The sequence below is a fragment of the Astatotilapia calliptera genome, chromosome 14 (assembly GCF_900246225.1).
Source record: "Astatotilapia calliptera chromosome 14, fAstCal1.2, whole genome shotgun sequence".
NCBI lineage: Eukaryota > Metazoa > Chordata > Actinopteri > Cichliformes > Cichlidae > Astatotilapia > Astatotilapia calliptera.
In genome coordinates, this window is record NC_039315.1 from 1,557,308 (window position 1) to 1,580,674 (window position 23,367).

General features: G+C 45.0%; 2 protein-coding genes across 11 annotated transcripts in view; one reads left to right on the plus strand and one right to left on the minus strand.

Annotated features, from left to right (window-relative positions):
- Positions 1-16,014, minus strand: part of ltbp4 (latent transforming growth factor beta binding protein 4) — a 59,808-nt gene extending 43,794 nt beyond the window's left edge. For 7 of the 9 annotated variants that reach the window (XM_026192607.1, XM_026192606.1, XM_026192605.1 and 4 more), the window contains exons 1-4: positions 15,755-16,014; positions 8,924-8,994; positions 6,227-6,860; positions 1,960-2,183 (exon numbers count right to left, since the gene is read on the minus strand). In XM_026192607.1, coding sequence (XP_026048392.1) covers positions 1,960-2,183; positions 6,227-6,860; positions 8,924-8,994; positions 15,755-15,939 — 1,114 coding nt within the window. In that variant the 5' untranslated portion in view covers positions 15,940-16,014. Of the gene's footprint in view, positions 1-1,959; positions 2,184-6,226; positions 6,861-8,923; positions 8,995-9,271; positions 9,413-15,754 lie in introns of those variants that run through there. The other 2 variants (XM_026192603.1, XM_026192609.1) reach the window with 2 other exon arrangements.
- Positions 16,015-17,303: 1,289 nt separating this feature from the next.
- ilkap (integrin-linked kinase-associated serine/threonine phosphatase) lies at positions 17,304-22,890 on the plus strand. 2 transcript variants are annotated; one of them, XM_026192617.1, is made up of 10 exons: positions 17,304-17,631; positions 18,517-18,648; positions 18,776-18,893; positions 18,976-19,082; positions 19,443-19,536; positions 19,617-19,704; positions 19,789-19,919; positions 19,992-20,111; positions 20,423-20,504; positions 22,661-22,890. In XM_026192617.1, the coding sequence occupies exons 1-10, from the start codon at positions 17,589-17,591 to the stop codon at positions 22,799-22,801; spliced, it is 1,056 nt and encodes a 351-aa protein (XP_026048402.1). In that variant the 5' UTR covers positions 17,304-17,588; the 3' UTR covers positions 22,802-22,890. The 2 variants fall into 2 exon arrangements, with proteins under 2 accessions (XP_026048402.1, XP_026048403.1); XM_026192618.1 differs by lacking the exon at positions 17,304-17,631 and having other exon boundaries at positions 18,581-18,671.
- The last annotated feature ends 477 nt before the right edge of the window (positions 22,891-23,367 follow it).

A 23,367-nucleotide genomic window follows, 5' to 3' on the forward strand; every position in this document is an offset into this window, starting at 1 on the left:
GTGCACAATGAAAACATGGCTTCCAGCTCCATTAACACATGGTGGGTGGAAACAAACAGCGCATTCCTGCAGCGCATGGCTGATAGACGCGCGCCTTTTATCCATCAGCACCAACATATCGACTCCGCTCAGGTTATTAGAGAAAATAATGATCCACACGTAGTGGTATGTGAGGCGAATACACGGTTACTCTTACTGTGCCCAAACATGATCGGACACGTTAAGAGCGCTGTGAAATCTGTAACACCACACCAGAATTTTAACTTTTTTTTATTTTTTTGGCATTTTAGCCTTTATTGGATAGAGAGAGGCAGGAAAACAGGGAAAGAGAGAGAGGAAGACATGCAGCAAAGGGTCGGACTGAAACCCAGGCCACTACATGCAGCACATAGTTGCTGAGCACCCACTGAGCTAATCTGGCACCCTTTTTATATGAAATTATATGAAAAAGCCAATATGGCAACCTTAGAGTGCAAAGGGTGCATCATAAAGATTGTTTGTATTTTACTTAAATTTATTTCAGAGTCAACCTCCACCTTTGGTTATTGTCTCATCAGCATCAGGTCCAGTATTGGACACAATTTTGTCTTTTGTGCTATTTTATCAAACTTTGGCCCATTCTTGATTTCTTCGTTTTTTTGCTTATTTCTCACACTTAAAGTTACAGTGTGTAAAATCTCACCACTAGATGTCAGCAGATTGCAGTTATGTTTTCTTGCACTCCCACTGTAGCATAATCCTAGCTACAATGGCTGCTGTAGGACAAAAAGCTCTCATTCATCTGTGCTGAGTGTAGGCTGTCAGTCCGCTGCTTACCTCAGCTGTTAGTATGTGTCCACGTCTACGTACTCTGGATATGAGTCGATTTGAGCGGGTGACGCTCACGTCTGTCTGATGACAGTGTCACTAAAGCTAGTTGTTGAGTATACCCTGAACTTTTCTGTCTTTTCTGTATTAATTATACATGTGATTAACAAACTATTTAATTTTTTTTATCAAGTTGGTTCCATTAATTGTTGAAACATTAAATACATTAATAAATAATTCAATCAATTTATTTTTGCAATAATGGCCCTCAGTGTTTATTTTTGCTGCTGTTAGCTGCCATTAGCTGCAGTTAACTCCTGTTTGCCTCTGTTCTCTTTCTCTTTGATCCCTAGCTGGCGTTGGGTCTGGATCGACTCCTAAGCCCATACACTGCTGTGGGTGCCAATGGTTGTAGAATTTCCTTCACAACTCGTTGCCATGCATGGCGATCGTTGGCGATTGTCCTGGCCTCATCAAGATTTATTCTGCCCCTGATGTCATCTTTGACCTGTTTTAGCCATGTTTTCTTCGGTGCCGTTCGGTGGATTCTCTACTGGGTGGGTCGTTTACGTCAGAGGAGTTGATGTGGTAGTCTCCTCCCATCCATTCAACACACATGGCCAAACCATCGCAATCAGCGTTTTTGAATTTGCCCCTCAATTGGCGGTTGGTTGTCGCATCTCCGTCGGATGTCCTTGTTTCGAAGGCGGCCTCGAAGTGATACTCGTAATATCTGTCGAAGGCAGCGTATCTGGAAAACTTCAAGTTTGTTGAGGTCTTCTTTGAGCACAGTCCACGTTTCAGATCCATAGAGTAAAATCAGCAGGATCAGCGTCCGGAAAAGGCGGATTTTGGTCAAGATGGAAATATTGGTTTGCTTCCACAGTTTTCTAACAATAACTTCATGTATTAAAGGGGGAAAAAAACTATCCTTTCCAAAGAGTAAAGTTAATAAATTTCCAACTTAACAACGGCTGCAGTTACTTTTTCACACAGGGCTTTAAGGAGATTTTTTTCCCTTCATAAACAAAATCATCATTAAAAAACTGCATTTTGTATTTACCTGGGTTAGCTTTATCTAATATTAAAACTGTCTGACAATATGAAACATGTAAGTGTAAAAAAAACATTCAAATAACTGACATCACTGACCTGTCAGGGTGTTGAAATGGACGCTGTACTGCCCCTTCTGGGTGTGGAACGTCTTCACACTTGTTTTCAGCGAGGAGGATGAGGAAGCATTAAAAGGGGAGGTTGCACTGTGAACTTTATTCGTCTCCCTCTCAATGTGCTTCATCAGCAGGGCGGCCATCTTGTCACCTCTTCCTCCCTGTGACAGAGTCTTTCTCAGCAGCACTGCCTGGACCTCTCTCAGGCTGTTACATACATTATATAACAGTGAACACATAATATGTAGTCAATAAACACAAAAAATACATAAACAAAAAATTTACTTTAAATATACACAAAAACTATCATTTACAATGTAAGAATATATGATTACAATTTTACCATCAGACTAAATAACACTAACAGCTGAACAGGAATAACACTAACAGCTGAAAAAGAATAACACTTACACCTGAACACTAACAGCTGAACAGGAATAACACTAACAGCTGAACAGCAATAACACTAGCTGCTGAACAGGAATAACATTGACAGCTGAACACTAACAGCTGAACAGCAATAACACTAGCTGCTGAACACTAACAGCTGAACAGTAATAACACTAACAGCTGAACAGTAATAACACTAACAGCTGAAAAAGAATAACACTTACAGCTGAACAGGAATAACACTAACAGCTGAACAGCAATAACACTAACAGCTGAACAGCAATAACACTAACAGCTGAACAGGAATAACACTGACAGCTGAAAAAGAATAACACTTACACCTGAACAGGAATAACACTAACAGCTGAACAGCAATAACACTAACAGCTGAACAGCAATAACACTAACAGCTGAACAGGAATAACACTAACAGCTGAACAGGAATAACACTGACAGCTGAAAAAGAATAACACTTACACCTGAACAGGAATAACACTAACAGCTGAACAGCAATCACACTAACAGCTGAACAGCAATCACACTAACAGCTGAACAGCAATCACACTAACAGCTGAACAGCAATAACACTAACAGCTGAACAGCAATAACACTAGCTGCTGAACAGGAATAACACTGACAGCTGAACACTAACAGCTGAACAGTAATAACACTGACAGCTGAACACTAACAGCTGAACAGTAATAACACTGACAGCTGAACACTAACAGCTGAACAGTAATAACACTAACAGCTGAACAGTAATGGCACTACAAGCTGAACAGTAATAACTGATAGCTAGCAGATAGCTAATTAGCTAAGTTCATTTAATAGTAAGTTAATAGTAAGTTATTAAGTTAATCTTTTATAACTTTAATTGTAGTTAGCATCTTTTAAAATAATTTTATTCATATTTACTATCTTTCTAAAACTTCAGCCACTGTTAGCATGTTTTTAGAGAGGTTTTGCAGACACGTGACCACTTAGTGCTTGTCAGCCATTTTGCGTGTGTAACAATCTTGACACCTCAAGTTAGTGAAACACATACCAAATATTATGCAGATAAGATAAACTATGGCAACTATGAGTAAACAAGTGTTGGTGTGAAGTCCCTGGCACTTTCCCGGACTTCGTGCCACATGATTTATATCATTATGTTATCAACGATCCCTCAAATTATACTGGAGAAAATCTGAAGCCCAACAAAATTTTGCACGCTTACTAGTATTTTGTGTCAAGATAGGTAACAAACATCAGTCACTGAACTCTGCCTGGAATTGCAGTCACTTGAATGAGTGGACCACGGTCACTGATCACTGCTTAGACATTTACTTGATTTTTTATGACATTTTGACATGTCTCTGCGTATTATTCCTTACACTGTCGACGAGTCAGCCTCGCTGATTGATGACAGTGACACTGAGGTAAATTGTTGATGAGAACTGTTGTAATTTTCTGTCAGTAAGCACTGCTGTTTTTGCCTGTTAGCTGCTGTTAGCACCTGTTTGCCGTTGTTACTGAAAACCTTTGTGAAGTGGCTCTAACTTGGGCACATTCCCACTTAGCTAAAAACTCTCATTTGATGTGAGAATATAATTAAGCTGTTTTTCAAACGAAAAGTACTTTTAGGATGCTGGAGCCTAATTTTAGCTGGCATGATGTTAACTTGTAAAATTATGTTGTTGTTCAGCTGGCCAGGTACTGAGGGCAGCGTGTCTGATATATTTTTAGTCTTCTTTTAAAAAAAAAAAAAGCTGTTTTCACAGGAAATCAAACAGAATGTCAGTTACAGATTATACATCTGACCCAGTGTAGCTCCAGTGTTATGCTTTCCTAGGGCAGTAAACTGAGAGAATGATTTCAAGTGGCCATAAATAGAGTGATAGAAAACAGTGGTGCAGCAGCAGCAGAGTGAACAAACAGCACAGATTAATCTGCTGGAGCTGATAACCACAGAGACGCCCTACAGTCTGATGCAAAGTTTATTTTTCATTCCTGAACTTAAATGTTACAGCTGCCACTTTGTCGCTTTTTATGAGCCACAAAAAGCACAGTACAGACAAAACCGGCTCTAGATTTAGAGCTCTGGAGAGATCTGAAAAGCCTGTTCCAAACATGCAGCTTCTGAACATTATTTCAACTAGAAGAAAAAATATAACTTCAACCAGTTCAACCCTCTGGGGGGGGGGGGGGGGGGGGGGTGTCAAACTTCTTCCAACCAAAGACTCTATAAATACTCGAGAACTCCCACTTTCTGGAGTTCCTGTCCATAGGATGTTCTTTCAAGCTTGTATGGACTGATAATTTAAATTTTGTGGGGTTAACCTTTTACTTCATCATGCTTTTAGTTTAGACACGTAAATCAGTGCTGGATTTATTAAAAGTAAAACAAATTGCTGTAAATTCAAAAAGCTGTACTTTCAAGATTGTTAGTTAGACCAACGGGTTTTTGAAGCGTAGCCTGTAAAGGTGAGTGCATGCTCAAAATGATGAGTTAACATCGTTTGGTAAGTGACACGATGTTGACAATATTGATCCGATCCTTACTCAAAATCCTGGATCAGATATCAGCAACCAGATCTATCACATCTGAGTCCGTGTTGTTCTAAGTTTACTTCATCAGAAATGCTGAATGTTTTTTTAACAACTCATTCATTTCACACTGCATCAGTACAAAGGTACCAACAGACACCTAACGGTAAGGTGTTGGTAAAAACCTTCCTCATCAAGAGGAAGTTTCTCAAGCCGTCCTCAGGATGATGTCAGCTTAAGACACTGAAACCACACCGAACACCGACCTGATCTTAATGCAGGTTTGATGTGCAGCTAGAAAAAAAAACTTTAGGTTTTTGTTGATAAATAAGTGTTGATGAATTATTAAATCCTTGTTTAGTCATACCGAAATTATCAGCAGATACCGAAAGCCATGATTTCAAACCAGAGAAGGAAAGAGATGAATTGCTGACACTCTGTCCCAGATCAGAGGGGTTCGGTGTTTATCCAAAATCTACACAAACTCAGAGGCATCCTTAGCAACCCTCTTGTTGTTGTGATGAAAAAAGTCTTTACTGTGAAAAACTTCTGTTTAATCTGCAGCAGACAGAACATAAAACATTCTCCCACAGCCTGTAGGGACCATGGCTCTAACCTTTGACCTCCACCACCTGACCTATGACTCAAGGGTTGTGCTGACTTTCAGTTTGTGAATCTGGATTTCAGCAGAGGTCAGACTCTCCGGAGAAGTGAAAGCTTAGGTCTTTCTTCCCATCTCCTCATCTGGATCTGAGGTGACGGATTTGTGGAACAAAGATCAGGATGGATGGAAAAGTTTTCCCAGCTGATTCTGGAACATTTAAAAAATTTTAGAGCCTCCAGCAGCTTCAGGAAGTAGTGCCTGATCTTTGTACAACATACAGTGCACAGTACAGCGTATATAATCAAATAAAGAACTCCACCTGGTGTCTGAACAGAGAACGGCACTGACTGTGCAGTGATGATGAGGAAGAAGAAAAAGCAGGAGAGAGAAGGACAAAGAGGAGCTACAAAACAGCTGGTTAAACTCTCCAGATTCTAAGGAAAGGTGCCTCAGTGCATCCTTCATCATCTCCTTTAGCAAAGGAGACACTGGAGGATCCTTTGTGAAAGGAGAGGGGGTTAGACTGTCCCCCCACCTTAAACACGCTCTGAGCTTAAATAAAGAGAGTTACAGAGTTAAAGTTTCCCATCAAGGTCGAGGAAGAGTGGACCAGAAAAGACTCAGGAGGGATTTTATTTTTGTGACCCAGGACAGAGGAGTGGAAACAAGGAGGTTAGGAAAGGAAAAAGAGGAGATGAGAAGATAAAGAAGATGAGTTTTTTGTTACCTCAGCTTTTTTGCTCCCGCCATCTTTTTCTCCTTCCCCTCATTCTGATCCTCCTCGTCCTGTCCTGGATCAAACTCGGGTGGAGGCATTTCGAAAGTGCCTGGTCTCCTCTCCTCTGCTTCAGATCCAGAATCAGAACTCTGATTGGAGGCTGTCAGCCCTTCATCTGGATCTGGATCGAACCGGATTACAGTGGGATATTTTGGGGAGGCTTGGTTCTCCTCACGAGTCAGAAACCGCTTGGAAACACCTCCTCCACTGTCAGCTCCATCATTCTCTTCAGTTTGACCTCCAAAGCCTACAGCTTTGGCAGGACCAGAGTCAGGGACCTTTGTGTCCTCCTCTCCATCAACCTGAGCAGAAGTCGGGTTCGGGTCTGAAGGTTCAGGTGGAGGTTCGGGTGGAGGTGAGCTGGCAGCAGGTTTGGTGCTTCTCTGGGGGCTCAGAGCTGGTTGTGGTGGGATCCGGAGGGGTCTGAGGTGGACCGGGAACTCTGTCGGGTGGATGGATGTCAGCAGGCGTCCTGGTGCAGAAAGGGGCAGCTGACAGTGGTAACCATGGAAACCTTGTCTGCACACGCACCTGTTAAACTGTCGACACAGCGCCCCGTTACGGCAGGGAGGAGAACACCTGGCTGAAGAAGAAGGAGAGCGCGCTTCATTAACAGAACATTACTGCAGCGTAGACAGCAGTCAAATACCCTGATGTAACAAAGCCGGGCCGATCTCACTGTGAAACCAGCAGCTCATTGGCTAATGGACCATCAGTCATAAGTCATTAGCTAATGAGCATACCACAAATAATCCTCCATTTGAAATGTAGACTTATTATTATTCAATGTGACCCACAACGACAGTCTGAGCCCCAAACTCAGCAGGAAGATGTCTACAGGGGTCAACAAAAAGCTGTTTTCTATGTCTGTTTGCACAGTTATTGCCATCTGGTGGCTTTCAGGCAGAATGCAGCTGTAACACTTATCATTACGCACTTTGTAGCTGAAAGACGGGTTGGTAACATGATCAGGTATAAAAAGAGCATGTTTAGGAGGCAGAGTTTCCTAGAAGGACAGATGAGCAGAGGATGACCACTCTGCAAAAATCTGCGCCTTCAAACTAGAACAGTTTCAAAATAATGTTCCTTACTGTGAACATATATATGTATATAGATATATATAGCACATCTCTCTCTGTGAGCGTCGGCAGCACTGCATTAAAACATCAGTGCATGTGCTGAGGAACACTTCCAGAAACCAGCGTCTGTGAGCAGCTCGACCTGCAGGTTACTGCTGCATCACTCAATCACTCAGAGTGATGGTTTTTAACTCTGCAGTTTCTCAGGATAACCAGCGTTTTATTCTTTTATTCTCTTTGGTTTGATCTGCATTTCCTGTCTGACAAACAGAAACTCAGCGCCAGCGTTTCCCTCTGTGAGTCTGCAGACCAACTGCTCAACAATGTGACTAAACACAAAACTTCACTCTGCACGCCCTGAGCTGAGTGTGTGTGTGTGTGTGTCTGTGTGTGTGTGTGTGTGAGAGAGAGTGTGTGTGTGAGAGAGAGTGTGTGTGTGAGAGAGTGTGTGTGTGTGAGATAGAGTGTGTGTGTGAGAGAGAGAGAGAAAGCGAGTCAGAGGCAAAATCTGTTTCTATTCACGAGTTTCTGCTTCAGACAATCCCCATAATCCCGTCCTGAAAGAAACCATTAGGATCCACGTGTGTAAAATTACTTTTATATGTGGCTAATCTGCACAGAATAACAACACACACACACACACACACACACACACACAGACACACACACACACACACACACACACGTATAATATAATATCCCATTATATCCTGCATGGATTCAGCCCCTGGATCCAGATTAGTCTGAGATATTTTGTCTGGGACGTCCTGATGATGTTTCACAGTCTGATTTGTTTTTGCTGATATGAAGAGAAAAGCTGAAGAACAATCACCCAGTTTATTCTCCTCTCGTTTGGAGCTGAGCCGCTAAACAATAAGTGTTGGGAAAAAAAAAATCATCATCTGGATGAACAAATCGATCATGTGACCCTGTGACAGAGGGCGAAAAAAGTTGTTAGGTTTTAGCTAAGAATTCAAATCTGAGTTCAACAGTGAGCGCTCAGTTTTTACGGACTCAGGAAGTGAATTTCCTGCTCATCGTCTCCACTAATGTTTCAGCAGCTTTAGCCGTTTCCATGTTAGCTTCGTTTATCAGCACCAGAGGTTTCCTTTGATTAACAGGAAGAAGCAGGTTCAGATTTTATGAATTAAAAATGAACCGTTAGCTTTGAGAAGCAACTCTGCTTTAAACTTTGTTCTGTGGGAGCGCCTGCAGGTCTGCAGGTGGAGTGCATAAATCCAGCTCTGCATATGGACTCCACCACTCAGCATCATTTCACACTTTAAACTGTGATGCACGCTGACAGCAGCTCCACCTGACCTGCATTATCAGATCCGTCTGTGCAGACTCAGCAACTGGACGCTGGGTGGATGCTATGGGCATCCATCTGGGCTGCACCCTGAGGACCAAAATCAACCAAATCTGCAGATGGATCAGTGTGCATGCTTGTTGCAGGTGTGTGCTGCAGATATGTTAAACTGCGCAGCAAGATGAGTGATGTTGACTAAAATAAAGAACACTTCTAACAAAATTCATGCTAGTGGTGGTTCCCTCACGTTATACTCACGTTTGGTGCATCTCCTAGTTTTAGGCGACAGCATCCATCCAGCACAGCAGCGATCTCCACATACTCGAGGCCTGCAGAGAAAGGAGGCGTTTTAAACTTTAAGACTTGATGTGATGGCATGCCACACATGGTAAGCTCCACACCTCATCACCCGTTGATTCACTTTAGTTTAATTTACAGTCACTACTTTAAAATATTCTATTTATTGTTCAATATCGTTTCTTTGTTAAATGTATTCATTTTTCCATCACACCTTCCAATGTTTATATGGCGTGCACACATATTAACCTTGCAAGGTCAAAGTTCTGTTTTATGTTATATTAATACATCTTTCTTTGTTTGAGTTACCTGGGGGTTGGTGTCTCCTCCTGTCTGGCAAAAGGTGTGGCAAAGGGCTGGGAGACCTGAAGTACTGCTGACAGCCTAATTGGATTGCACCACATGCTTCATTGCCTGGGGGGTGTTTCATGTTTGTTTAAATGTTTTGTATTAGTTGGTTATATGGCAGCCATCTTGTTTTCCCCCGTGTGTGTCATTTGGTTTAGCTAAACCAGTATTTAAGTCCCCCTGTGTGTCATTTCAGCAGGTCAGTTTACCATATGTTTGTTTGAGGTTTTGTTAATTGTTATCTTGAGTTGACCTCTTTTATTGGTCTGCCTGTTTAAGTTTTGGCTTTGTTAAATATATTTTCATATTTTTGGGTCAATAAAACCCGTTTTTTGAATTAAAACCACCTGTGTCCTTTATGCTTTACTGCTTGGTCCCTGACACTTGATTTAGAAGTAATAAAAGGTAAAAAAAACCATTCCCTCCTTACAAACAAGCAGTCCGCTATTTGCGGCTGGGTTCACGGTCTTCCAATAAAACATTTAAACATTCCCAGTAAACCGTTACCTCGCAGGTCTTCTGGAAAAAGGAGTCAATTCACAGGCAAACCTTGGATCAAGAGCCGCTGCCCCTCATCAAAGTGACGGGCCAGTGTGACTCCACAGCTGTGTGCAACAGGAAGTGTGAGGGAAACCAGAGAAAGGATTTGTTTGAAAGCTTAACACAAGCAGTCAGCTGATCAAAGGTGTTGGATCACCCTGCAGAGAAAACATGATCCCAAACAGCCAATCAGAGCCCTAAAGACACTGAATCCTGAGCATTAGGGTTCGTGGGTTTTTTCCGAGACAATTGCTCTAAATCCAAAACTGAGTCTGAGATTAACTCAAATCTAGAACGATGAAACCAAAGTGGAAATCACTCTAGAAACACTTCCCAAAGACAAAAAGGTCTTTGGGAGTCTTTCTGGCATCGAGACCACTTAAATCCACCCAAGAACTCTTCCACACCAGGGGAGCTGGTTCTAGGCTGTTGTCCATTGGTACAAGATGCTCCAAAACCAGAGATTAAATATCATTGAAGTCTATTTTACTCACATTCACATTAAAAGTGAAGAAACTGAGACAGTCTGAACAGCAAGTTTCCAAGAGGTCCCAAAACCAAGTCCTGAAGTGGTCAAACTCTGTGCAACACAAGTTATGGAGTCAGTCTGAGGTCACACAAACACCCGAAGATGAGCAGCCAAAAAGTAAATGGGCAAGTTCTCTGGTGCATATTTTGGATGGAGACATTTGTGTGTTAGGCTACACTTTTGGGAAATGCCACTGATGCTTCTCCACTGAAAATAAGTGGAACTAGTTCTAGATTTTAAAGAACGCTGTGGGAGTCGTGGTAACTGTGGGAAGTTCTCCAATATTCATTAACAGAGAAAGTTCTGTCTCGGCAGCAACTTCACTGCAATCCTTTGAAGCCAAGTCCGTAGATCAGTCTGAAAACTGGTCTTTGTGCACCTGGAGACAGCTTCGAAAACATCAAACATCAAATACTGATCCATTTCTCGCTTTGCATCTTTTTGCATGAACGTAACAGAACACAACTTTATGTTAAACATCTATAATGCAGCTGAAAAAGGCTTAAGAACAATCCGGGCTGCAGGCTTGCTTCAAGAACATCTCGGTATCCCAAGGAAGTGGATGTGGAGGGGAATGTGAGGGTATCTCTGTGACCTGGGTAAGTGGGAGAAAATTGATTATATATATTGTTTAGGCTGGAGATCTTCTGATGTTCAGACATGAAAGCAACAAGGCGGTCTAACAGATATAACTCTGACAGCGATGAATACACCGGGCTCGGGCTTGGTTCGGGTTTCGGGGGCGGCGGCAGAGATGAGACGCTGTTTGTTAAATGTAGCCGACCAAGTGTGGACACAGCTTCTCTGCAGAGGATTTAATCATTACTCACAGCGTACCGGTCGTATTGTAGCAGCACAGGAGGCCCCACTAACTCACACCGGGATCAGTGTGTGTCCAAACAAAGATTTAGCATTACCACACATACAGTCCTGAACCTGTATACACACAGACGGGTGAGTCCGGAGAGAGGCGCAGGGGTACAAGTTAGAGCAAAGACCCCTTCATACAGGAACGGCAGCTGATAGAAATAAGCACGTCGCAAGATTTCTGCTGGTTCACCAGATTAAATTTAAGACTTTAAGACCTTTAATACAAAGACATTCGAAGGATTTTCCTGAGTCTGCAAAGCACGACAAAAAGCTCAGCGTAAATACGTTTTGTTGATGCTTTCACCTGCAGCCTTAGAGCAACACAATCATCGAATAATCCCCAAGTATTCAAACTGCAGAATAATCTGAAGTGTCTGATCATTTCCAGAACCATATTTGCATGATCTGTGGTTTAAAATCATCCTTCTTTATCTTATACTGGAACTTAGTGTGTCCTCTCTCTGAAACAAGTGTTTTAGTGTCTCCCACTTTAAAACAGCTTTCACCTGATCAAATATGATGATCCACAATAGCCAGCAAGTGAAAGTTAAAGCTCTGCTTTCAGAGTCAATCGAATAAATAAAAATCGAAACACATTCAGTTTAGTAGAAACACATCAGAAGCTAAAAATAAGAAATCTTTCCTCAGGAAAGCGACTGAGAACAAATCGTCCTACAAACAGAGTAATGACCCTCCTCCAGGTCATGCAGACCTGCAGACAGCATTTCATTTTGCAGCAGCTTTTATAAAATTAACTGTTTCTCAAACAACTAATCAGTCATCTAATCGCTGCACTTTAAGGAAACAAGGGATTAATGAAGTTAAGCTGCCAACAATAACACGGTGACGGTCATACGAGACTCTTTCTGGGGACGAAGCACAGTGCTGAATCTGAATGAGTGTTTTTATATTTTCATTACAAGCTGTTCTGTTAAAATGACTACAACCTGTGCCACGTCAGGTGCAGGGGGAGGGGCATAAACACACACACACACACGGTTGTTTCACTGACTTTTCGGGGACATTATCCCAGAGTTTCACCAACACCAAAGACCTACAAGAATGACCCAGAAGTCAGGAAGGAGCCCGAGTCGGCTCGAGTCAGGGAGTCCACAGCTGCTCTGAAACCACGAGCCTGTGTTTGCTTCCTACGCTCTCAGACACTTTGAGCTTCAAAGAATCTGCTTTAGCCTTCAGACACTGAGCAGCTTGTTGGCCTCCACATTTCATCCACAAAGAAAACTACAAACACAAAGCTCGCCCTCAGTCAGTCTGAGCTTTCTCCGTCCTTTATTAACGTGTAGGGTTTTTGGTATTTCCTGTCGTACATCTCCTGTTCCAGAGGGAAACGCTCATTTTAAACATGACCAAAACTTTAAATACTGATGTCGGTGTAGCTTCAGACTTCTCTTAACACTCAGTTTCTTACAGTTTTTTCTACTCTTGGATCTGTGAGGTCATAGAAAAAGCATAGCTCTAGTACGGTCACCTCATGTTGAGAAGCTCCACCCACCTAATATCTATGAGGGGCAACCAATCAGAAGAAAGATCCTTTGTGGGGACAGAAATGAAAACAGCTTGTTTCAGATAGAGAATGAACTGACGGGCTGCATCAAGGCCCAGAACGACATAAAGAGGGATTATTTTAAACTGTGACTCATGCAAAGCTGCTCTAACAGAGTCCAAGAAAAAAATATGGAACTGAAATAAACAGAATAGATTCACACAGAAATATGTGTGCTAATACACACATTCATACAAAGAAACTTAATATAAGCAGGAAAATGTAAAAGTATCGATACAGGACAAAAATAAAGGTAAACACAGTGTTGAGCATTTAATTACGCAAATAAAATCAAACAAAAACTCGACTTTCTGATTGCTACGTGGACGCAGAGCAGAGCTGCTGTCATTAAACTGATCTACGCTGGTTTTAGTCGCAGCAGCTTCTTCTTCTTCTGTTTGAGATTAAACCGGTGTCAGCAGCAGGGAGGCTTTAAGATGTTTCAGAGTCAGCAGAATCACAGACAGACGTGTGCTGTCCTACACGCTAAGTATTAACATGTTTTATATACGATTCTGTCAGACAGCATCTCCACCGTCAGCCGGCTTCTCTCCTCAGCAGATGTTGCTGTAACGTGGTTCCTGCTGCAGACACTCGGATCATTCAACGTGCAGCATGTGCACGGTGAGAAAAGAAAAGTGGACTTTGTGATGTCTGGCAGATTAACAGCAGAACTTCTTTGATTTGTACAGAAAATCCTTCAAGGATTTTGACTTTTGAATGTTTGCTGCTGAAATTAATGCAACTCTGCAATAAGCAGCATTGTCTTCTTCTGTGGTTTTATGTAGAAAGACCCTCTGCAGACTCAGCAGAAGAAGACTTTTAATGTATTTATCTCACAGCAAACAAACAATGTTTGTTATAAAGAGTTTGTCAGAAGCAAAGTGGCAGATGCTAATGTATGCTAACACGAACACCAAACTCCCCACCTTCTTCTGATTGGCCAGCTTACTAACCTCACTGCGACAGGAGTGACTACCAACTCGCACTCTCCCATTTTACCTGAGCACACCTGCACTTCACCACACAATAACACACAAAATTACACCACATACATGTTGAAGGTCATGTGATCACATCACGTGACAACAATTTCCAATCAAATTAAAAAGATCACTTCATGGGTCAAAGCACCAAAAACAAAGCAAATCAGCTTTACGTAGAGTGTGGGACCAAAAAACGTTGTGCGTACGTTTCATCATGTAGAGCGTTTGGAGAGCATGACGCTAAATCAGCCGCTTCCTCTGACAGCACGCTGAAGCCAACGAGGCCTGCTTCTACACAAACATGTCTGCTTTCCCCCCTTAAACCGGCTCTGTTTAAACACACACTGTTTATAAGGACGATAACCCCGACCTGAGCCTGAATCTACCCCTAAACCCGCACGGTCAACACACACACACACACACACACACACACACACACACACACACACACACACACACACACACACACACACTCCTGAGCTGCCTTACGGTCACACTACATCACAGACAGGTAGACCAGATGCTCTCAGACATGTTGTTCAGGGTAATCCAGATGTTTTAATGTGTCCAGCACCTGGAAAGCAGCCTCACCTGAGGCCTGCACGATGAAGCAGGACTTTGGTCTTATCCATAAATATGAATGTAAGGATTTCAAAAATAAGAACAGCATAACATGTTTTGCATCGAATATGAACAGAGACATCAAACATCTAGTTTGATAAAAATATGTTTGAGCTTTAATATCTGTAATTCTGTTCACATGTCGACTGTTTTAAAGATATCAGTCCCCTCCTGCAAACTTGAGCTGCCTACAGCTGTCCAAATCCATCTTCAAGCAGCTCTACGTGCCCAAAAGTGCTCCCACAAACATCTGTGCATTCTCCTGATGGGAGGTGGTCAGCTCCTCCCAGACCTGGGTCAGGGCATCCGTGAGCTCCTGCGGTGCAATACACAAACCTCACCTCTGGATTCAGGTCTGAGGAGCATGAGCGCCGATCGGTGGCATCAATGCCTTCGTCATCAAAGAAATGCCTGCACACTCTGAGGCCAGGCATCGTCCTCCACCAGGAGGGGTCTGGGGCCTGCTGCAGGTGGACCCGGCCTGACAGAGTCTGAGGATTTCATCCTGGTTTCTAAGGACACTCAGGTACCGGTAGCTAACACCCGGAGGTCTGTGGGACCGTCCGAGGATTTTCCTCCCCAGGGTGCCAAGCCGGTCCTGCTGGATGTGGCTGAAGGGTCGTAACGTTCACCGCGGCATCTCCAGACTCTGTCTCTTGTGCTCAGTGTGAGCCTGCTCTCATCCACTAGAGCTGGACCTGTTGGTTCTGCACAGTGATGTGAGCAAAGATTCCCGTGCAGCAGGTTTGGCCCTCCTGCAGTCTGATTCTGACAGTCAGTCGGTCAGAAACGTGCACGAGGAGCACGATGGAGGTCTTACTGTAGCATTTGTGCAGTGCTCCTCCTGCTCCTCAGGGAGATGCTCTTCCACAGCTCCCGTGGACACAGAGGAGGAGCCGGTGCACCTGTGCAGCAGGTCCCAGCAGTTGGATGACACCAGCAGAGCACAAAGCAGAACTAGAGAGAAATCGGTCAGGATGAATAATACCTGCACAACCACTCACCTGAGGGTCACACCTGCACAGCCTGAAGCTGAAGTCCTGTTGTGTCTGTGATGATAGAGATTTAAACAGCAGACAGCACACCTGCGGGACTCGCTGTGATGACAAGCCAACACAAAGCACACAACCAAAGCTCCTCACTCAGCTGAGCCTGTTTACACACGGGTGTGACGTCACCGTGACCAGGACACACAAAGTTTTTTGTTCTCTCCTCTCAGATGATTTCAGACATGAAGTGAGCCGCAGACCGACAGCAGCCCGGCTGATTATAAGTGAGTTATTTGGGTTGGTGATGTGGAATGTGACGGTGATGGTCATATGTGCGGTGCTCACCCTCTCGGAGCTGCTCTCCGGCGGTCCCCGGGCTTCCCTCCGCTCCCCCGCGGTGCTGCCGTGGTTGTGCCCGCGCTCAGCCTCCTCCCCCCGGCCGGGCTCGTCTCCAGTCCCGCGTGCTGTTGTGCTGCGGAGCAGAGCGCTGCAGCCCAGCAGGTCCAGAGGCAGAGCTCACAGAGCCGCATGTTCTCCGCAGGAGCTCCGAGATCAGCTGCAGCTGAGAGGTTCAGGCTCTCTGTCAGTGTGGGACATCCGAACACCCACAGCCGCTGCTGCCGCCAGCCAACTGGAAGAGAGCAGCAGCCAAGCAGCCAATGAGAGGCCAGAGGCGGGCGAAGGAGGCAAGGAGGGAAGGAAAGGAGGGAGAGGAGTGTGCTGTGGAGAGCCTGTGCTGATGGTCTTCTGCGGTGGCTGTTCTCTGGCACCAGAGGGTGCCATCACAAACACCTGACTGTGTGTGTGTGTGTGTGTGTGTGTGTGTGTGTGTGTGTGTGTGTGTGTGTGTGTGTGTGTGTGTGTGTGTGTGTGTGTTAACTTGCTTTTCACATCTCTCCCTTCATGCAGTGATCTCTGCTTTCACTCTATATTCTGGTCATGTCCACTTTTCAACCAATCAGGATTCAGCCTCTGCATCATTGTAGGGTCTTCACCTCACAATAGGCTTTTTGAGGAGGCCGAAGAGCTTATTGCGATTTGGTGCTACATAAAAAAAACTGAACTGAATGGGCTGTCAGCCTTCTGCAGGACTGCACGCGAGCACGTCTGCGTCGGCTGCACACCTGTCTGCACAGACAAATAAGACACAAATGCAGCACCGTAACTTCAGCATTACTGTGTAAGCTGTCAGCAGCCTGGGATCAACAAATAGTTCTTAAGTCTTTTATCAAATGCATGTTTTACTCGTTTTATGACATGTAACCTCAGTTTCTGTCAGGATGAAGCTGAACCATCGCTTATTCAGATGCCCCTCTGTGTGTCAGTGATTGACAGACCCATGAGGTTATCCTCACTTAAGTTAAGATCAGATTAAGATCTGACCGGGGAGTTTCCTGACTATGGATCCAAAACACTGATCTGTAACGTGGACAGCTGCAGGAGTTATGGATGGACTGGTTCTTATTTACTCTCTAGTCAAGCACTCAAAGCACTTTATACAGCACGCCGCATTCACACAGGCACATTTGCTTTTCCCAACTTAGTGCTTTCCAGCATTCACACTCCGATGGATGCATCAATATCTTGCCCAAGGATCTTTGGCTGGTGCAGTCAGGGATAGACCACCAACCTTCTGATTAGCAGACGAATACACACTCCCTGCTGATCCACAGAACACTGTAAATAAAGTAAATTCTGATGTTTGTGAATGCTCTTTATTATTTCACAGAAACATGTAAAACATAATTAAATAAAACCTAATGTAGCAAAATATGTGCAACTGCTAAAACTTTAGGTCCTTATTGCGGGTTAAACGTAACGATGCTATGGAAACGAAGTTGTCTTTTTTAGAGCTTCCTTCACAGACTTCCGGACATTTGCAGCTCGGATAATTTGAAGCTTTTGTTTTGAAAGCAGCGGCCGGAAGTAGGTTGTGTGTAGCCGTGTGTTGCTAATGCGGGGCTAGCTCTGAGGCTGCAGATGAAGAACAGTTCCTGCTGCAAAAGAAGCGACAGCGGGTCTTTAGCACAGTTTGGCCCGCTTTAATAATCGTGTCGGTTTAACACGAACTGGGTCAGCTCACACACCCTGACACGGACACCCGGACACGGAGAGCTGGGGGCAGGAGTGGCGGTTCGCTCAGGTATCCGGGTTCGTTAGCTTGTTGCGGGGCAGCGGGATGGATCTGTTCGACGATCTGCCGGAACCGACTCAGACCTCCGGTGAGTTAACGGGAAGGTTTGACGTTAGCAGCAGGGCTAAGGCTCCATCACAGAGCCGAGTGAGCTAACGTTAGCGTTACTGCTGCGGGAGCCGTGCTTCAGTTCACACCCCACAGACATGACTGATCGATTACGCATCGATTCATCGGTCAGCAGCTGCAGGTTTCATTAGCTCAGCGACAGTTTTTCACCTCTAAAATGTGAAATCTGACTGTATAAAAACACTAAATAGTCAGCAAAGCACCGGGAAAATGAAAAGTGACGTATTTCCTTCCATAACGTGGTTGTAGTGAATTACATTTTTTTCTAAAACTCGATATATCCGCGTAAACTCGCAGTTATTGATCTCTTTGATTATTAATAACTGGTATCAGTGAGGAACAGCCAGACAGGCTGTCTCTGAATCATCACCATCTTATCATCTCACCCCCCCCCCCCCCCCCTCCTCCTCCTCTGCATGTACGTCCCTCCTCTGCACATGCGCAGACCATCTCACCCTTAGATGCTCCTGGCCTCACTTTCCATATCAGTCACGGCTCTTTACCGTTCCTGCTCTCACCTCCACACTCCTACCTTTCTTTCTGTCTGGCTGCCCTCAAACACACCTTCCTCCTCCTCTTCCTCCTCCTCCATCTTTATCCAGCAGGAGGATGTTTTCCACCAGCACCCTTTGCAAACGGACAAAAACCCGTAGCTGGTGCTCCTAAACAGGTCTATGAATTCAATAAAAGTATAAAGAAAAGTGTGAAATTCCACGAGCTGAGATGTGGAGTGTTTGATTTTGGTGATGTTAGACTGTGATGAATGCAGGAACAAACGCAGGTAAATGGCGAGGGTTGTGTCAGGAAGGACATCGGGCTAATGTTTGATGCGATTCCTCCTCAGGTCCTGCTCTAGCACCGCTCACAACTCCACCCCCAACCACCAGAGAAGAAGAGGAGGAGGAGAAAAGGTTGAAACGGAAACGAGATGAAGCACACAGGGAGGAGGAGGAGGTCAAGAAAGTTTGCAAAGAAGGTCTTCAGCTGTTCCACCACAATGTTTGTTTGCTTCTTTTCCTCCAATCAGACGCGAGCACACGTGAATACGACTCGCAGAGGCGAGGGCGGACGCCGCCGGTCTCACGCTCTCTTTGTGTGTCTAGGCCTCCCAGTGCTCAGAGGATACGTGGCGGCGAGGCGTGGCGAGCGCGAGGAGATGCAGGACGCTCACGTGCTGCTGCCGGACATGAGCGGCTGTCTGTCCACGCTGCCAGGAAACGTGTAAGAGGAAGTCACGCCCACCAATCATGATCGGTCACAGCTCCTCCGTGTGGTCTCTCTGACGTCGTGTCTTTGTCTGCAGGTCCCGAGTTTCGTATTTCGCCGTGTTCGACGGCCATGGTGGCGCTCGAGCCTCTGGATTCGCCGCTGAGAACCTCCATCACACTCTCGCCAAGAAGTTCCCCACAGGTGAGTTTCCTCCACGCTGTTCACAACCCGCAGTGGTCAATCCCCCCTCGCTCTTATTTTGAAAGTCCAGTTGCTGCTGTCTCCTGTTTCCCTGCTCGCTGTGCGGTCATAGACGTGATTGGATGGATGATGGATGAGGCAGCTGCTTGTTTTAATGCCGCAGTAATAATAGTGATGTTAAAACTGACATAAATCATGTTTAATTATTAGAAGATTTAAACTGCTTTAATATCACGTCATGTCCACAAGAGGGCGCAGTAGTCCAGAGAGACCCAGAGTCATCTGTAAGTTTACTTTGACATAAACGTGCGAGAGAGCCGTGGTGCCTTCTCATTGGTTAAAGCACGTCGTCTCTTTCAGGAGATGCTGAAAACGCAGACAAGCTGATTAAGAGGTGTCTCCTGGACACGTTCAAGCAGACCGACGAAGACTTCCTGAAGAAGGCCTCGAGCCAGTAAGACTCTGAGCGCCAGTGTGCCGCAGCTGTTTTTAAATGTGGAGCAGGAAAAGTTGACGAGCTGTTTGTGTGGACAGGAAACCGGCGTGGAAGGACGGCTCCACGGCCACCTGTGTGCTGGTGGTGGACGACATGGTGTACGTGGCCAACCTGGGAGACAGCAGGGTGAGCCGGCGTTTCTTCACCTCCACCTGCGCTTCTTTTTCTTCCTGTCTTAAGCTTCCTGCTGCGCCGTTTCCGTGTCTGCAGGCAGTCATGTGTCGGATGGAGGCGGCGGCAGACGGACAGAGGAGGTCGCTGACTCTGGCGCTCAGTAAGGAGCACAACCCGACCATCTACGAGGAGAGGATGAGGATCCAGAGAGCCGGCGGCACCGTCAGGTCCGAATCCTTACCGTCCTCCACCAGCGCCTCTCGGCCTCAGCTAACGGTGATGTGTTCGTGTCTCCGCAGGGATGGCCGCGTGCTCGGTGTCCTGGAGGTGTCTCGCTCCATCGGGGACGGTCAGTACAAACGCTGTGGCGTCATTTCGACCCCTGACCTGAGGAGGTGTCAGCTCACGCCCAATGACAGGTAAGGAGAGACCAAAAGGTGCTCCACGAATGTAGAAACAGAATCGTGACGTTTAAAACAGCCTGGTCTGTGTACCTGAGCTCACCTGAGCATCAGTGTAGTGACAGTGAAGGTGGAGCTACATCAGTGCACAGCCCGTTGGCGCCAATGAGAGAGTGATGGAGAGTTCACTAACTAGAAATAAAACGTGTTTAATACATAAGATGCTGCACAGTAGAAACAACTGGAAACAGCTGGATTTGGACCTAAACAGCTTTGGTTTGCTGTGATCTGGGAGGCAGGTGTGTGAGCACTGTCCCTGCTCTCTGCAGGTTCCTCATCCTGGCCTGTGACGGCCTGTTCAAAGTGTTCTCAGCCGACGAAGCCGTGAAGTTCGTCCTCGGCGTCCTCCAGGTATCAGCCCGTCCTCCTTAACACCAATCACAAGTCGCTGCATCAGCAGGAAGTGCGACGGATGAGTGTAACAAAATAAGAGCGCAGTTAGCGTGTCTGCAGATTAGCTTCATGTAACTTTGGATTGTTTTTCATCTGTGAGGGTGTAATCTGTCACCCAGGTAATCTAAGGAGCTCAGGAAGAAAAGCAACCGTTTCTTTACGTTTCATGAAGACGTTTGACCTCTCACTGTAGGATGGTGGAAGCTGGACCCTTAATCGAATCGAGGAGGGGGCCCAAGGGTCCATCTTTCACCATCTCACAGTGAGAGGTGAGACGTCTTCATGACACTTAAAGAAACAGTCGCTTTCCTTCCTGAGCTCCTTTAGGCTACATGTTCAATCGAGGCTCTGCTTCATAGTTTAGACTTATATTTACAGTGGGGCAAAAAAGTATTTAGTCAGCCACCGATTGTGCAAGTTCCCCCACTTAAAATGATGACAGAGGTCAGTAATTTGCACCAGAGGTACACTTCAACTGTGAGAGACAGAATGTGAAAAACATAATCCTTGAATCCACATGGTAGGATTTGTAAAGAATTTATTCGTAAATCAGGGTGGAAAATAAGTATTTGGTCACCTCAAACAAGGAAAATCTCTGGCTCTCACAGACCTGTAACGTCTTCTGTAAGAAGCTTTTCTGTCCCCCACTCGTTACCTGTATGAATGGCACCTGTTTGAACTCATCATCTGTATAAAAGACACCTGTCCACAGCCTCAAACAGTCAGACTCCAAACTCCGCCATGGCCAAGACCAAAGAGCTTTCGAAGGACACCAGGAAAAGTATTGTAGACCTGCACCAGACTGGGAAGAGTGAATCTACAATAGGCAAGCAGCTTGGTGTGAAAAAATCAACTGTGGGAGCAATCATCAGAAAATGGAAGACATACAAGACCACTGATAATCTCCCTCGATCTGGGGCTCCACGCAAGATCTCATCCCGTGGGGTCAAAATGATCATGAGAACGGTGAGCAAAGATCCCAGAACCACACGGGGGGACCTGGTGAATGACCTGCAGAGAGCTGGGACCAAAGTAACAAAGGTCACCATCAGTAACACACTACAACGGCAGGGAATCAAATCCCGCAGTGCCAGACGTGTTCCGCTGCTGAAGCCAGTGCATGTCCAGGCCCGTCTGAAGTTTGCCAGAGAGCACATGGATGATACAGCAGAGGATTGGGAGAATGTCATGTGGTCAGATGAAACCAAAGTAGAACTTTTTGGTATAAACTCAACTCGTCGTGTTTGGAGGAAGAAGAATACTGAGTTGCATCCCAAGAACACCATACCTACTGTGAAGCATGGGGGTGGAAACATCATGCTATGGGGCTGTTTTTCTGCCAAGGGGACAGGACGACTGATCCGTGTTAAGGACAGAATGAATGGGGCCATGTATCGTGAGATTTTGAGCCAAAACCTCCTTCCATCAGTGAGAACTTTGAAGATGAAACGAGGCTGGGTCTTCCAACATGACAATGATCCAAAACACACCGCCCGGGCAACAAAGGAGTGGCTCCGTAAGAAGCATTTGAAAGTCCTGGAGTGGCCTAGCCAGTCTCCAGACCTCAACCCCATAGAAAATCTGTGGCGGGAGTTGAAAGTCCGTGTTGCTCGGCGACAGCCCCAAAACATCACTGCTCTCGAGAAGATCTGCATGGAGGAATGGGCCAAAATACCAGCTACTGTGTGTGCAAACCTGGTAAAGACTTATAGTAAACGTTTGACCTCTGTTATTGCCAACAAAGGTTATGTTACAAAGTATTGAGTTGTATTTTTGTTATTGACCAAATACTTATTTTCCACCCTGATTTACCAATAAATTCTTTACAAATCCTACCATGTGGATTCATGGATTTTTTTTTCACATTCTGTCTCTCACAGTTGAAGTGTACCTCTGGTGCAAATTACTGACCTCTGTCATCATTTTAGGTGGGGGAACTTGCACAATCGGTGGCTGACTAAATACTTTTTTGCCCCACTGTATGTTTTAGAAAAAGAGACTGTATGCAAAAGATGGAGACACCCACTGCAACGTCACCCACTGGTTTTGGCCTTAATCCAGTTAAACATGTGAGTTCTGCTGGGTGACCTTCATCCTCCTCTTCATGCCTACAGGACGGGAGCAAAGAGAAGGGGGCGGGGCAGATGGAGGAGGAGCGGCGGTTCGAGGCCGCCTGTCAGCAGCTGGCAAGCGAGGCGGTCAGACGAGGCTGCGCTGACAACGTCACTGTGATCCTGGTTTCTATTGGCTACTGAACTCACCGTCCTCATCTTTGTTTCTGTGTTCTTGCTGCTGTAACGTCCGCTTCTTTTACAATAAAAAAATTTATTTTCCGTCTCCATCAGCTGATTTGTCCCATCAGTGTTTGAATTTGTTAACTTTATTAACACAAACGGGACATAAAGAGGAAACGCATCAGACCGTGCAGCCCGATCATTAAACAACACAGCAGGGACAGGTTTTTTTCTTCTTCTGTGATGCAACAAAAAGTCCAGCTGGATGAAGAAAACATTTCAAATTCTAATTTTATTTGTCTCATGCACAGTATGATATGCAGTGAAATGCTTACACAACTGCTCGTGGCCTAAAGAAACAGAAAATTAAAGTTGAAAATAAAATAACTGTATAAACAAAATACACAGTATAGAAATATATAGGAATGTATGAAGAAATATAAATATATATATACAATAACGGCAACTGTACAGTATTAAGTGGAAATGAAGAACTATAATGTCCAGTGTTGTGCAATCCACATTTGTAAGTCTTTTGCAGTGCAAATATGCTTTTAGTGATGAAGTGATTCGATTAGATGTTCAAT